The sequence below is a fragment of the Diplotaxodon limnothrissa genome, linkage group LG6 (assembly GCF_057381915.1).
Source record: "Diplotaxodon limnothrissa isolate DT_005_m linkage group LG6, D_limnothrissa_male_GT1.1, whole genome shotgun sequence".
Lineage (NCBI taxonomy): Eukaryota > Metazoa > Chordata > Actinopteri > Cichliformes > Cichlidae > Diplotaxodon > Diplotaxodon limnothrissa.
The window spans coordinates 39049949-39065135 of NC_140601.1; the positions used below are offsets into that span (position 1 = coordinate 39049949).

At 46.3% G+C, this 15187-nt stretch overlaps 1 protein-coding gene across 1 annotated transcript; it reads right to left on the minus strand.

The window, feature by feature from the left end:
• Positions 1-1050: 1050 nt before the first annotated feature.
• On the minus strand, positions 1051-14585 carry LOC146631184 (axin-2-like). The gene is made up of 10 exons (XM_085356408.1): positions 13681-14585; positions 11007-11147; positions 8231-8333; positions 6306-6446; positions 5280-5701; positions 5045-5194; positions 4725-4958; positions 4485-4589; positions 3979-4104; positions 1051-1455 (listed from the first exon to the last, which is right to left on the minus strand). The coding sequence occupies exons 1-10, from the start codon at positions 14511-14513 to the stop codon at positions 1329-1331; spliced, it is 2382 nt and encodes a 793-aa protein (XP_085212534.1). The 5' UTR covers positions 14514-14585; the 3' UTR covers positions 1051-1328.
• Between the last annotated feature and the right edge of the window lie 602 nt (positions 14586-15187).

Sequence of the window (15187 nt, forward strand, 5' to 3'; positions counted from 1 at the left end):
TGTGCATCACATGTGTCGGTATCCATACTTCAGAATGCATAATTACAATGTATACAGGAGCTCTGCTATATACGGTGTTATTGTAACAACATTCAAAAGATATTGGAGCCATAATTCTTCAACGTTCACTTTTTTTTGTCTTTTTTTTGTCTTTTTTGACACGCTAGCTGAACTCCTCAAAGAAGTCGTTCTCGGTGACCCAAACTGGTTCTCGTTAGCACAAGTCATTTTGGTGTGGGGGCTGTAAACACTGCCATTATTAGGTGGTGCAACTTGTGCTCCCGGTCTCGTCTCTGTGTGTAATCTACAACGGTTTCTACCCCCCATCCCTGTGCAATGCCTGGTTTACAAACAAAGGCACAACAAAAAAGATTGAACTTTGTCGATCGAGACAAAGCGAAAAGGAGGGGGAGGGAGGGAGGCCGAGAGGACGAGGGAGAGGAAATGCTAGTGTGAAAAACTTGCTTATTATAAACTATCAGCAGCATATAAGACTGGGATTGACCATTAAAAGAGTGGAGGGAGTGCGCCTCGGACAAGACCACCGCTAAGAGACGTGGCTACAAGGCTATAAGAAGTGCTAGGCTAGCGTCACGTCCTCTGTGTAACTTAGAACACTAAACTATATCAACACAGTATTCTCCCAATATTCAAAGCAGCTTACCCATTGGCTGTAAAAAAGGGAGGGCGAGGAACACAGGTTCAAGAAGACTCGGGGGAGGGGACAACAGGGGGAAGGTCATTTTCAATAAATACTTAATAAAAACTTTCAACTCATGACAAAAAGCATCTATATATATAATACATGTATATATACATATATGCATGTATGTATATGCACACGTATGGACGTTTTTGTAACGATGTTGGAGTGTAATGTTAAGAGCAGGTCGGTGGCGCTGCGCATTCACCTCCTGCAAGTCCATCAGTCTGTCACACATCACAAGACAACAGTCATCTACATCTTCAGTGGTTATATTCAAGAAGAGGCGGGGTCTCGCGCCCGCCACTGGCCTCCGGTCATCGTCGTCATCCTTGGATTGGTCTGTCATTCCCTTGTGTTTCTAAGGCTGATTGGCTGAGAAAGTCGGGGAGGGGCAGCGCCTCCTCTGTGTTCGGCATACTTCATTGGCTCGTCTTCCTTCAATCGCTCCTCTTGTGCTGGATATATTAACTCTGTTTAGCTTAATATTAAGAAAAAGAAACAAACAAAGAAACCAAAAAAAAGGAGTCCAGAGTGTTCTTGTAAATTACAGTCTCTTGCTCAAGTGATTTAGCTTTTGGTTGGGTGGGGGGAAGGGCATTAGTTGGTTGGCACAAAGTGGCCTTTAGTCCATCCTCTCCACCTTGCCCAGGACCTTGCCCTCATACATGGGCAACACAGTGGCATCCTCCCACACCTCCTCGAACACTGCACCGCACTCAAACTCATCACTCGCCTTCTTGAAGTAGTACCTGAGAAGGGAAAAACAAAAAAGAGAGGTTTGTGATTAGAAAACGTGGAGCGTAGGTGAGAACTCAAACAAAACCTGACAGAGTGGCAGCAGGATGCATCTGATGTATTTCATCGCGTTTTAAAGCGCTTTGAGGCACCTACACGACTACTTACATATACACGCTCGCGCACAAATCCCTTTAGTCCAAATCAAACACAGACACACACACTCTGAGAGCCAGAAATGGATCCTGCTCAAAACAACTTAGTCATAGCCTTCAATGCCATCCCTGCTCACTTCAAAGGTAGAGCCTGACTCCACATCACACCGCTGCGCAAACAGAGTTGAACCCTCCGTTTACACACTCCCTGTGATAATTCAAGCTGCTAGAAAAAGCCTGTTTGTGTGCGTGTTCATCTATGTGTGCTCATCCACTTGTTCATCCTGACTGCTAGCCATTCTGCAAATGCCTTTCTGTCCTGTAAGGCCTTATTAAAGTTGAAGGGTTAATTAGACGCTGTCTTAAGCCCCCCCCCCCCTAGCCTCTCTCTCTCTCTTTTTCTCTCTTCTTCAGTGCCTTTCCTCCCTCTCTGTGTCTCCATGGCTTATAATTGGGCTGGCTGTCAAATGAAGGGCATTTCTGTCACACAGGTTGACATTTCAGGTGCCCGAGAGTCTGCTTGTGACTGCAAGACTGCGCTCTGCTGTCTGCACGTAAACACACACGTACTATGTTTCCCTGTTACGCACATGCACACACACTTCGGGCAGCTTTCCGATCACCAGCCGAGAACAGAGGAAAAAAGAGGCAACAGGAAGGGAAGAAAGCAGGGGGAAGCAGAGCAGAGGCCTTCCCTGGCTCGGTGAGTGGGTGTGATGGGTTGGATGCGTGCCGAGACTGAGGGGCTTTACCCTAGAAGGGGGAGGGACGGTGGCGACTGCTCAGACGGGCTCCTGGAGGTCAAGGGGTCACCTAGCTAACCCACTCTTCTTCTTCTCTCAAGCAGAGATAACTCACAGGGTATAGCTTGGTTCCAGTGACTGTGAAGTCTCCTGGAGCTCCTAATGATTTCTCCTCTCTACTTTAAACCCAGCAAAAGATCAGCAGGAGGGGATATAATGATAAGCTTTGTAATGGAAAAATGCCTCATTTTGCCCATGTGTGCCTGTGTTCAGAATATAAAAAAGGAGAAAAAAGGGGGAAACGGCTCACTGTTTTATGAGCTCAGCTTAGAGTCATTCAAACAACACATGTACAGAGGGGCGTACAAAAATGTACACATGCAGCCCTACTTTCCATGTTGATTGTTACACACAAATAAAAGAGAGAGGGGCCCGCTTTATCACAGCTGCAAAACTTAAAACTGTACTACAGCGTGCAGAGGTGCGACAGCAGCGATAGTTTTCTTTAATCATCTGACATTTATGCACACGTTTCCTCTGTTGATTTAACTTTCTGGTTTAATTCATTGTTTCATTCCTAGCTCTCGAAGCGTGTTACCCTTTTTTTAAATTATTAATAGAAGAAAACGCTACATTTTCACTCACAAATAGTTCAAAGTCATCACTTTGTTGCAGAGAGTGAGACAGAGAGACACAGGAGTCTTTCCATTGGAACATGTTTTATGTGGCAGGATTTTTCTCTCTTCACAACATCTGGCACCAATATCGTCTGGCAGAGCTGCGGCGTACTGTTCTCAGCTGTACTGCTGCCATGTCCAAATTAACCAACTCCACACATTCTGCTGCCATTGAAGCCAGACGCTTCATCCCCACCTCCCCCCCTTTTCACTCGCTCGCTGAAGAGTTATGGGATAGCAGGGGTGCAACGACTTGTGTTTTGCAGGCCTTTTTCTTCTTCTGTCTTGCCTAACAAGCAGATGTGACTAAAACCTGATGTTGATGTCACGGGCATGCAAGGCTACATTTGTTTTCAGAGGCACTGGAACAACTTTTTTGATAAATTAAGGTTGAACTTCCTGGACTGTGGAACCCCTGATTCAGAATTTTCTTTAAAACTGTCTATTACTTTTGAAACTACCTTAAGTCTTCACTATGTGAAGGAATTTCCCCTCATCATTTCAAACAGGAGGTATTTCTCCTGCATTAACTGTCATTAGAAGAAGAAGGTGCCTCCAGCATTTGATTCTAATGCCTGATGCAATAGTGTGGAGGAGGAATTTGAGGGCCTTGCAATGGTCTTTGTGCACAAAATAAAATGGCCCAGGCTTCAAAGCCATATTTATTAAGGCTGCCTAAGCATGGAAATCAGTACCAGATGTGAGAAAAAAAATTGCTGCAGAATATCCCCTCTGCTCCCCTCCCCGATTTTTGTAAGCTTCGAATACAGCGGATCAGCCCAGTTTCTTTTCAACTATCAGGCTCCAGTATTTCACACTCCCACTTAGCAGACAAGCACATAAAAGCACAATAACAAATGCCCATCCAAACACAGATGACTAGCCCTGTCGTGACGCTAAACACATCCGAGCATGTATCTGCAAGTGTGATCTGTGCGCACTTTCCAGTGGCGCATGCTTACCGGTAGTTGCCTTTCTTGCTAAGCTGTTCCTTGAAGTGGCCCAGGGTGAGGCAGTGGGTCTTCATCATGCTGCGATAAGGAATTTCCTCTCCACAGAAAAAGTAGGTGACCACCAGCTCCTTAGACCTGAACATGCAAAATCAAAATTGTAAGATTTAAAACTTGGTTGTTTTCAGTTGGCTTTAAAAATCCACCACATTCACTGACATATATATGAAGGGGGCTGATTATTTTGAAGAACCAGGGGCTATTGGGCAATGTGGGAGAGAGGTAGAATGTCACATCTAATCCTATTTTTCTTTAAGAAAGGAGTTCAAAGACAAAGCAAAGCTGACTCTCTAAGAAGAGAGGAGAATGAAAATCTGAGGGTGAAAACTCATAAATGACAGAATTACAAAATAATTGAGTAATGGTGTTTGGAAAACTAGAAAGTAATTGTGAAAGTAATAAAGACTGAGCTTTAGAAACAAAGGATTTAGCAAAAGTACAAATAAAAGAGCTCTTACTCGTCTGCTTGGACTCCAGGGCTGGCTAAAGAGTTGCTTCCCGTGGGGAAGACAGCTGCCGGGTGGTTCCTGTCTCTCTGAAGGTTGCTGGCTCCAGTTGAATGTCTGTGAAAATCACAAGATTAATGACAAATCAATATTCTTCGTATAAATACAAAGAAAAGAAACTGGACTTCATTTATAGAGTGTTGTGTTGTAGCAAATCAAGTGCACAACTGTTTTGTCTACAAGGTTTCCTACCTTTGTTTTGGTGGCTTGGAAACCTCTTCTAGTCTGCGACAGGCTTCTTCTAGCTGTGCCAGGGTGTTGGGAGGGGGTAGGGGTGGCATTGCTGGGTCCTGAATGAAAGGGTGGCCTGGGTGATGGCCACGGAGGTGAGCCCCGTTGCCAATGCCACCACCACCCCAAGATGAGGAGGTTCGACCAGGCAGGGTCTTGGAGTCGAGCGGGTTGGACTTCTTCAGGCCTTGAGTGCTGTTAAAACAAATAAAGGGTCAGCCTCTTGAGCTGAGAACTCAGTGCACTTTTCTAAAGATCATTTCGTGCAAACAGACACTTACCTGTGTGGCTTGTGCTTTCCCTGCCTCTCACTCTCTAGGATCCACTGCCAAACATTCTGAGAGCGGTCGGTGGCAACTAGAGGAAGGCGTGGTGAAGACACGCCCTCATCGGAGGCCTTCACTGGCCGTTTGGACAAAGTGCTGCAGCGACTGGAGGAAGAAGGCAAATTAGCATCAGAGGAAGAGCAGCTCATCACAGGAAACATTTAAGGGACAGCTTATAAGTAAAACTCACGCAGGTGTGAAGTCGGAGTAATTGGCGCCCCCTTGAGGGCAGAGGCACTGCACACGCTGAGCCGCCTCGGCCTCGATTTGCTCCTTGGTCTTTGGCCCAGCGTGGTGATGGTGAATGTAGTGGTGGTGGATGTGCTTTGTAGACTGCCTGCCTGTCATCAGCACCTTAGAAGCCCCAGGATAAGCACCAAAGAAGGGCCCGTGGCCAGATGACACCACAGCACCAGTCCGGTCTGGCGAGCGTGAGCGTGGCGAGTGGCGAACCACTCCTGGTGACTGGCAGCCAGGTGTCTTGAGGACACGTGAAAGGTGCTCGTCTAGGATAGCTTGAGGATCTTCCTCACACTGGCTCGCAGACGGGAGCAGGGGGTGTTGGAGGGAGGTGCTGCTTATAAGGTCATTGCCCTCCTCCCTTTCCTCTTCCTGGACAATGAAAAGAGAATTTTTTACAATTTAAAGCAATTGACAAAACATTCATACAGTCACATGTGGGAAATGCAGCCAGCAGAGAAATTCATGTCTCAGCTTACACCAACTTATATCTATCGTTCTCTGAAGTCAGGGAGAGCAAACGCCTGGATAACTTGATTTGAGTTTCCTTTTTGCCGTACTGTTATCTTCGCTAACAGGCTTTGGGTGCGCTTCATCTATAATGCAGAGTGTGCCTGTGCTGCACAAAGAGACTGGCACTACACATATTCAGCAAACGTGCCACTGGAGAGTAACTAAGTACTAACTATTTGAAGGAACTTCAAGTGTGTCTAGAAACATAAGTTTGAAAGTTCCTCCAGATGAAATGGGGGAGGACATGGAGGAAAAGCGAAGTAGCAACTAAACCAAGACAGACTTTAAATCCCTTGGTCTGTACCCCGTTCTTCAACATGCTCAAACTGGAGTAAAGGCTTTTGTAGTGCAGCACAGAACCACTGCCTGAGCTAACTTGGATACAAGATACAATTTCCAAATAGCAGTAAGTGGAAGTAAGTGGAAGTGTCACGACTTAGAACATTTTTGAGAGCATCCATACCTCCTGGATCTGCTGCAGCCTCTCCTCCAGTGAGCTCATAGTCTCCTGCTCTCGCTTTAGCTTCTCCAGCCGGGCGATGAGTTGGGCAGCGAAGGCCGAGGGCTCAACGGGGGTCATCTCTTTAGGCAGCCGGTGTGTCCTCTGCAGGGTACACAAGACAGAGAAGAGGACACTTTAGAGTGTGTGCTAGTGTAACGACTTAGTGTTTCTGATGGATGCAATATGGTGCATTAATCCACTGCCCTTGCCCTAATCCTATCTTGTTCCAAAAATCCTGCTACTATTCCAAAGGCCTAATCCACATGCCCTTGCCCTCGAGCTAACCTGAACCTTCTCCGCTGCCCATCCCTCCCTAGATCTTCTCATGCCCAGTGCCCTTGGCAGTGCCAGGCTGCTGGGTGAGGGGGAGAGAAGGGGGTAGCAATGGCGGGTTAGCAGTTGGTCTCGCTCGGAGGGGAGGCCCCCTGCCTGCACCCTCTGTAGCCCGACCAAGCCATCAGCTAGGCAGCCTCTGAAGTCAGCACACTTCAAAGGGCCCTTGTCAAACATCAAACGCACACTAGGGGTGGGAGGGACATGCAGCTTTAAATCTCCGAATAAAAGCCAGATATCGACAGAGAAGCGAGAGCGAGGAGAGAGGGGAAGAAAAGGGAGAGGGGACAAAATTAACAGTGAGAAAAAAGAAGAGGATTGAGACGTACATTCGTGAAGTGGCAATGGTGGCAGAGAGAGAGAGGGAGAGCGCGAGACAGAGAAGGAGGGAAAAGAGGGAGGGAGAGGATAGAGGAGTCAAATACTGGGAAGATCTGAGGGGAAGTAGTAATTTATTTCCCGGCTGCATGCAGGGCAGCTCAGAGGTACTCTAGTCACATTATCCTCCTTTTTCTTTAACTATATGCGCCGGCTTCTCTCTCTCCCTTTCTTACTTTTTTGTTATTTGGCACACTGGCTTTCTTGATTTTGACTCTTTTTTTGTTGTTCCTCTCATCTCTTTGTAAACACGATGAAGGGAAGAAGAAGAAAGGCAAGCGGAGCTGCTGGCAAAGGAGCGCCAGCCCTGCACGGGGCCCCCGCTGCCTGGGGCTGGTGCATCATGGGAGACAGAGCCATCTCCAAATCAGGAGGGAGACATTAAAGGAGTGCAAGTGGGAAAGGAAAAGAGAGAGACTGAGAGAGAAAAAAGACAGAGAGGAAGAGAGAAAAGTGCGTGTGTGTGTGTGTGGGGGCGGGGGGGGGGGGGGGGGGGGGGCATTACTGTCAAATGCATGCACACACACACACGCACACACACACACAAACACACACCTGTGTTTGGATATGAAGACAAAAGAATTGAATATTTATTTTCTTGCCTCTGCTAACCTGTGTCAATCTGTTTTGACCCAGTTCCTTAAACCTTTTCACAACTTCAGAAGGTCAAAAAAAATATATCTTGAATTCATCAGCGCACACAACCTGACCCAAATACTGATGGGACAAGATGGGAATACAGCAAAACTGGAACTGAATAGTGATGTGTCTCCTATTCATGTGCTGGAATTTAAATCGTAGTTTCAATAGCCGTACAGTTATTACTATTCCAGAAAACATACAACACTATCAGCTTTGTGACCTACAGTGACAGAGACGTGACAGCATTTACATTAACAGCGACTCTAGATGTGGGAAGAAGGGGGATTTGAAACAGCAGAAGAAGAAGCAAAGTAATAGGCAAACCCTGCCGCCTTTAATGTGAAACTAGCGAGGGAACGAAATATAGTATTCTGTCACAACGCGAGCTCTGAAAATAAATACATAAATAAAGTGCAACTCCTTGAGGGGATTAGGACCCAGTTGTCTGTCAGTTGTGTAAAAGTTTGAGTTCACCAGATTACAAAAAAAGAAACACTAAGACAGGAAGCGAAACTTAAGGAAGTAGGACTTACTGGAAAGTGGGGTAGCGTAACCTGGCCATTGATCTTGACGCTGCGGTGCATCTCTCGCTGAAGCTGCTTCTTGGTACCCAGCTTGTAAGGAGGGATTCCATCTCTGTAACACAAAAAGACGGCATACATTTACATTAACTAATAAAAGACAATGAAGAACACACAAAATATCCTTATTTAGAAGTCGCTGACTACAATCATCCACCCGGTTTTGGATAGTTTGCCGATACTCATCACACATGTCACGCTACCTCTACATTAACCACTGGTGCATTAGCACTATTAGCCCGTCTTTGCGGAGGAGGGCCATTTGGCAGCAGCTCATCATGGAAGTTACTGACACCACCCAGAAATCACTCACTGGGCAAAGTACTGCTAAATCAAAAGGCCAGGGATCCCTTGAAGCCAAGACAAATAAAAAAACACATAACAAAACACACCAGGACAATGGCAGGGATATGCAAAACATCTCACTGTAGGCTTCAAAAGAAGAGCCCCACTGATAAGATTACATTGGCTCGTGTCAGCCCTGACTGTGGTTATTCAAAAAGCAAAACAATTATCACCAAACTGAGCAACTTGTTAAGAGTCAGAAAGTACAACAGACTAAAGCAGCCTAGCAAAAACTGTGATATATTAACATGAAAATAAAGATAGAGCCAGGAATGCTAGAAGTCTCGGGACAATTAGGCATTTATTCTGGGAATCTCATTCTCCGTTTTTCATTCTGTCTGCTTTTCCAGTCAGTTGCCACTTAAGCTGGGCCAATTATCTTGGCCGTTTTGGCTGCTCAGAAGTGCCTGACCTAGCCCAAACGCTACTTTTTCTGCTGCCTCTTTGAAATCTCACACTCATGCACATATGCACCCGCTGCCATCTTCGTTTGGCAAGCGCTCTGCTGTGAGCCTCTGATCTCAGCAACATCAAAAGGCTGGTTTGTAAGATAAGGTAATGTTTGAAGTTGGTGCTGCAGCATTCCCCAGCGTCCAAGTAAATCCATAAATAAGATGTAAGCAAAAAGAGAAGAAAAAAATCCCCCTCCCACCCCATCTTCCACCCCCTTCCAAATCCTTCTCTTCTTGTTCTTTATCTGGGAAATGAGATTCAAATTTGCAGTGTCTTTTAACCACTATAAAAGGACACACAATCAAATTGTTCCCTCGAATGAGAGCCGGAGAGAGACAAGAGCTCAGGACAAGAACCAGAAAGATCTCTATGTCAAAGACTTTGTAAAGAACTGTTAAAAGGAGATGACTTTGACACATATCCTTGTTCAACAATTAGACATTTTTTGCATTTCTGTGCAAGATTTTCAGTGTGACATTGTCAAGAAGAGTCAGACAGTGAAGCCAGGCTGCCGATATCACCTGTGTTCCAGCGAACTTCTTGTAAGAGGGGCCTGCTTCCAAAATCAATGCTTCACAAACTGCACCCTTGAGACTACAAGCCATCATCCCTCAAGGCGCAGGAAGAAACACAGGAAACTCTTCAAAAGTAAAACTCAACAGCCCAGAGGAACTCGTGTGCTAACAAGAACCCCCAAATTAGAGGCAAAACATCCCAAACAAAGCTCGCCAACTTCCCCCTCGCTAACTATGTTTTTAACAATCCAAACTGTCCCCACCCCAGCAAACCATGTGATGGCTGAGCGCTTTGTCCAGGTTGGAGAAGAGAAAACATACTCTTTCATGGTTTCATGGGCCCTTACTTTATGGGGATCTCCTATTCAGTTGTGCAAGTCATTTTCAAAGCAGCCAGCCACCCTCTTATCCCGCTAAGCTCCCCTCACCTAACAATAGGCTGAAAGCGATTCAGTTAAGCCCTTTATACTCCGTGCACTTTATTTTCTCACTCCCTTGCACTTCGAGCCTCACCACTCCTGCTATTGGCTCTGGAGAGTGGAGGAGAGAAGCTGTGAAGCGCTGGGAGGTGATTTTTTTTCAGGGGTGTCCCTGCCTGGCCGTGAGGGGCGGGGGGGTTCCTTATGTCTTGTCCCAAGGTCTAGAAATGAGTAACCCCTGTGAAAGCCTCGCAGACACATGATCTCAGCACGCCACAGAGGCCAGTGGCAGGAAACCGACCCACCATGTGAGTAAGCCTTCTTTCATTTGGTGCCAACATTTTTCAATGAGTTTGTCTTGAGGCCCGAATGGCCATTTCCCTCCCCCCTCTCCTTCAGCTCTTCAAAGGGAAAAAGCGATTAGATAATATAAAAAAACAAGTCTGTTGTGGCAGAAGGGTGGGTGGGATGGATACATATCAACTTTGAGGAAAATGAGGCAACACCCCCACCCACATCAAGACGTTCTCATTTTTTTCCTCTCCTCTCTACAGCCTGTAACACATCAGAATAAACTTCAAAAGGTCTTCAGACATAATGACTTTCCCAGAGTTCTCTCCCTGGAGGCCACAGCAACAACTGCACATTAATAGAATTACCTGGAGTCAATCATAGAGGATAATTGAAATAAATTACAGACCATTATTTTGCAACAGTGCAGTCCCCTGGCCCCAAGAAAAGCTGATTCTGTTGAAGTACAAGGCCAAATATTTTTCTTCACACCCCTACACTTTTTCCTGGAAAGTTGATGACTGAAATCTGGACCAGGCACGTTCAGATACTGGTGGAAATAAGAAAATTCCCAGACCTTTGGCCACTGTGAGTTGAAAGGAAATGAGCTTTTTGAAGCTGCTACATCTCCAGAGCCAGCTGGGTTTCAAATGAAACTGAACGGGTTTTGATTCCAATTTTTTTTTTTTTAATGCAAACACTTACACACTGCTGTCTGTCATCGACATGGAATCATCTGTTGTGGCATCGCTGGAGATCTCGCTGTCATTGGCACTGGTGGCAGGGGCAAAAATGTAGCCAGAGTTCACAAAGTACGGGCTGGCGGGGTCTCCTCGACGGTGGGACCTGTGAATGATCCGGGAAAACATTTGCCTAGAGTTATTGTGATGTCTCTAGATATCAAATCAATACAGTTAAAAGAGGTGACACCCCTGGGGTATGGGGGTTGTGTTTATTTGCTGTTTCCTGCTGTTGTTTGTTATATCATAGTTATAAAAATGATTTGCGTCTGCTTGGACTTTGTCTTGCCGTCTTTCTCTGCAGATATCTCTGAGTCACTTTACTGAGAGTTTGGGGCCTGAGGAATGTGACAACAGTGCAATAGATGGAGCTGTAAGTCCTCTTTTTCTTGCCTCGTCTAGTATCACTCTCTCTTTCATGTTTTGCCTCCCTAAAATACAAGCATTCAGTTTTGGGGGGTGGTTATGGTTGGAGTGGGTGAAATGAGCAGCCGTGCTGTGTGTGAATGAACACCAGCGTTTCCCTTCTTTCTCTCTCCTCTGCTATCCCTCTACTCTTTCGCCATACTCCTGCTCTTTTCCACTTTGAAACTCCACTCTTGTTCCTTGGAGTGTTTTCTCCTCCATACCCTCCCTCTTTTATCTCTCTCTTTCTCTCTCTCGCTATCATCCAGTCTGGGGCCCCTCCTCTACCAACTCTCCCCTGCTTTCCTTTCTAAAGTCTCTCTCTTTCTCTGTCTTTTTACTCTCTCCTGCTGTGTTGCATTCCTGTTCCACTAGTGAAGGGGGTGGACAAGGAAGAAAGAGGGAAGAAGAGGGAGGGGGAACGAGCTTTAGAGGGGGAGTGAGAAGGAGAGAGGGAAAGGGGGAAGGAGGGCCCCTTTCTTTATGAGAATGCCTTCTGCCGGCAGTGCTGAGGAGAACCCCAGCATGACTAAAGCCGTAGGCCCCAAGCACAACCCTGACCTTTGGAAGGTCCACGCAAAGAGTCAGGTATTTAGCACAGCTGGCTCCTCACCCCCCCCCCCCCCCCTCTTTCTCCATCTCTTTTCTTTCTTTCATGATCCCCCCCTTCCTGTATTCCCCCCTTTCCCTCCTCTTGTCTCTCCATGTCTCCCTCCAAAGCATGCTTAGTCTCTGTCAGACAGATTTTTCTGTTAAAAGAGGAGAGATAAAAGTGCTGGGCAGAAAAGAAAGAGGAAGGAAAACACTGACACACACAATCTATGGCAGAGTGGGATTGGTGGTTGAAGCTGCGGAACTGAGCTGAGGATGTTTTTGTTGTTGTGTTTCTGTATCACTTTGGAGTTTAGTGTTGGAGGTTTCTCAAAAAGAAGGGGAAAAAAGAATCTGTGCAGTGGCAAAATTAGTTCCACATGTTTGAGATGGAAATTGGTTGACCTAAAGGGATGGTGAGGGGCAGGCAGGGGGAAAGGGGGAGAGTGTGGGTGACGGAAGGGAGAAAGGGGCTCTCTCTCCCCCCTGCTTTTCTTTTAGTGAAAAACAAGAATGCAGGGGATCACACCAGGAGAGCAGGATATGCCCACATGTCAACAAAACCCGTGCTTATTGGTTCCTAACCCAACACGGTCACTTCCAAGCAAATGAGCAACTGTGCTAAGATGTTATCTGACATCTGCTCACATGAAGGCTAAAACCCTCGAGGGAGTCCTTAGGTAGACTTATTGCACTCAATCAATTATTTTTGTACACTGTTATTAAAAAAGTTGGGCTTGAGACAATTTTTATCTCAGCTCATTAAATGTTTAGATAACTTGACAGGAAAAGTATGGATTATCTATAAATTGCACTTTTCCTACCAAACCACAAGACATTGTCAAACCTCTAAGTAATAATTGCCTCCAGATGTGAGGACAAAGTAGTTGAGTGGAAAAAATAAGTACCCTTTGATGGAGGTTCATGCATAAAATCCACTTTTTGAAAATGTTCCTGGCTTGAAAAGATTTCAGCTGTTGGACAATGTGTGGGACGAGCTCTTAAGATAAAAGCACAAATACTTTGCACAAACAGTTCTTTCATCTCTGACCAAGAGAACAATATCTCCGCTTGGCATAAGACTGACTGCACAGTTCTTTTAACTCTCTATTACCATTTCTATGTATAAATGAGATTTTGTGGCAGTATACACCAGCTCTATGGGTTATGGAGCAGAACAAAGAAGGAAAAAAAAGCTGAAAAACTTTACAATAGCACATCATACTGTTTAATGTAGCTGTAACAGTCATGAGGTTTGGTGTCTAAATTCATTCCTGAACCGGAGGAAGGGTTTCAAAGCACAGGAAACTTGAGCAAGCCAGCAGAGGGCTGCCTGCAAGACACCATTTACTTAAAAGGAAGGCTCAGATGCATTGATGTTTTGTACCCACCCCGCCCCTCCACCCCTCCAACCCCTTGACTAACTGCAAGGCAGGAGGGCACAAATATACAGGCATGTTCCTCTGAGACCCTTTGATCAAGTTCCTTTACCTCTCTCGCAGGCATTTGTGAAATACCTGCCACATATTCAGTGTAGTTTAACTAATGAGGGATCATGACCACAGTAAGCAATGCTCAATAAAGCAACAAGCACTGAGAAGTAATTACACAGGCATGCACTTCTAGGTGGGCGCTGCTCTTACCTGCAACTGTTTTCCAGCACTTCAGCTGCTGTCCGGATGGTAGCGGTAGCCCTCAGGTTTTTGGCAGACAGTCCGACCACAGACCCTAACGTTTTTGCCTTCAGGTCGTTACAACTCCATTCCTCTTCTTCCATGAGAGGAGGAAGGTATCCGCACATCAGCTTGAGACTGCCAAGACCGCCGTGGTTCATGTATGCCGCGTTCTCGCAGCCGGTGCGCACGTATTCGAGGTATATGTCAGAGGTCAAAAACATCTGGTATGCATTCTCTTCCATGTTGGACTGAATTTCCGTCTGTGCTTGGTCAAACATGGACGAGTCTATTTGTTGTTTCTTAATACTATCCCTTATGAAGGCCTTGGTGGCCGGTTTCAGTTGCTTGGCGACAATGCTGTTGTTCTCGATGTACCGCTTGAAAATAACTTTGGCAACTCGCAGCGTTTTGGTATCCTTTAAGTCCATTTGCCTGAAGCCGTTGCAGGCGAACCAAAAGTCCAAAGTGTCCACGCAATTCTCCCGCTCCAAAAAGGTCTTAAAGAGGTGAGCGCCGTCTTGGTCGCCCAGGAGAAAATGCAGCGACTTTGTCCACCGGACTAGAGGCGAGTCCGGGGACGCGCTGCCCTCTGGCTCCCCGAGTCCATCCTCGTTCCTCCGCGGTGTGGAGCCGGGAGGAGCGGAGGCGGCGGGGATATCTTTAACCTTGCTCTGGGCTCTCATTTTGGCAGATCTGCTGGGGTTGTAGCATGACGCCTCTCCCTCCTCCCCCGGTACCGGAGGACGAGGAGCATCTTCTCGGAAGCTACTGCTGATGTGCTCCGTAAGCGCCCTGCTCATGGCTCCAGCTCTGGTTGCCGTGTGAGAGTGCCGTCGTGCCTCCACTGAGCTCCAGCCTAATCCTCCTCACTCTCTAAAAGCAGCAGGGGAGCTTCTCAGCTCCTCTTCACTCTGAAACACAAAGTATTGATCTAATCAAAGCCAGATCCTGCTGAACTTCAAAGAAAGACATCAAGTAAACAGTCCCTTTCAAAAAAACCTCGCCGGGTTCACAGAGAAAGGAAATATGAAAGGCTTTCTTCGTTTCATTTATCTATTTATAATCTAAATGAGAGATCAACTGCAGCCTACATTCTCAACGTGCATTGATCTGCCACATCAAAACACATTTTACAAGAATAATCATCTCACACAGCCACACTCTTCACCAAACCGTATTCTCACAACTGTGGCTTACACGTGTTTTCCTAACGAGTCCATGTCACAGGCTTCAACTCCAATTTATTCCCAATCTGTTTCGGACGACCGTACTGTACCCCTTGCCTGCATCACGCACACTCGCACTCACTTCCACACTTGTCCTCACTATCCCAGAAATGAACAGCCAAACTGCACCTGATCTGCACCACAATGACCTTAAAACGCTGTAATGTGCGAGAGGTAAAAAGCCCCGCGGGAGAATCCGGTCGCCCATGCGTAAGTGGAAGCGATCAGTCGCCTAAATATCTAGAAGG

Coding starts and splice junctions, on each gene's coding strand:
- LOC146631184 (XM_085356408.1), bottom strand. CDS start 14,513: ATGAGCAGGGCGCTTACGGAGCACATCAGCAGTAGCTTCCGAGAAGAT. Junction 6,447..8,230: donor TTACGCTACCCCACTTTCCA/GTAAGTCCTACT, acceptor TGTACCCTGCAG/AGGACACACCGGCTGCCTAA. Junction 4,105..4,484: donor CCTGGAGTCCAAGCAGACGA/GTAAGAGCTCTT, acceptor TTGCATGTTCAG/GTCTAAGGAGCTGGTGGTCA.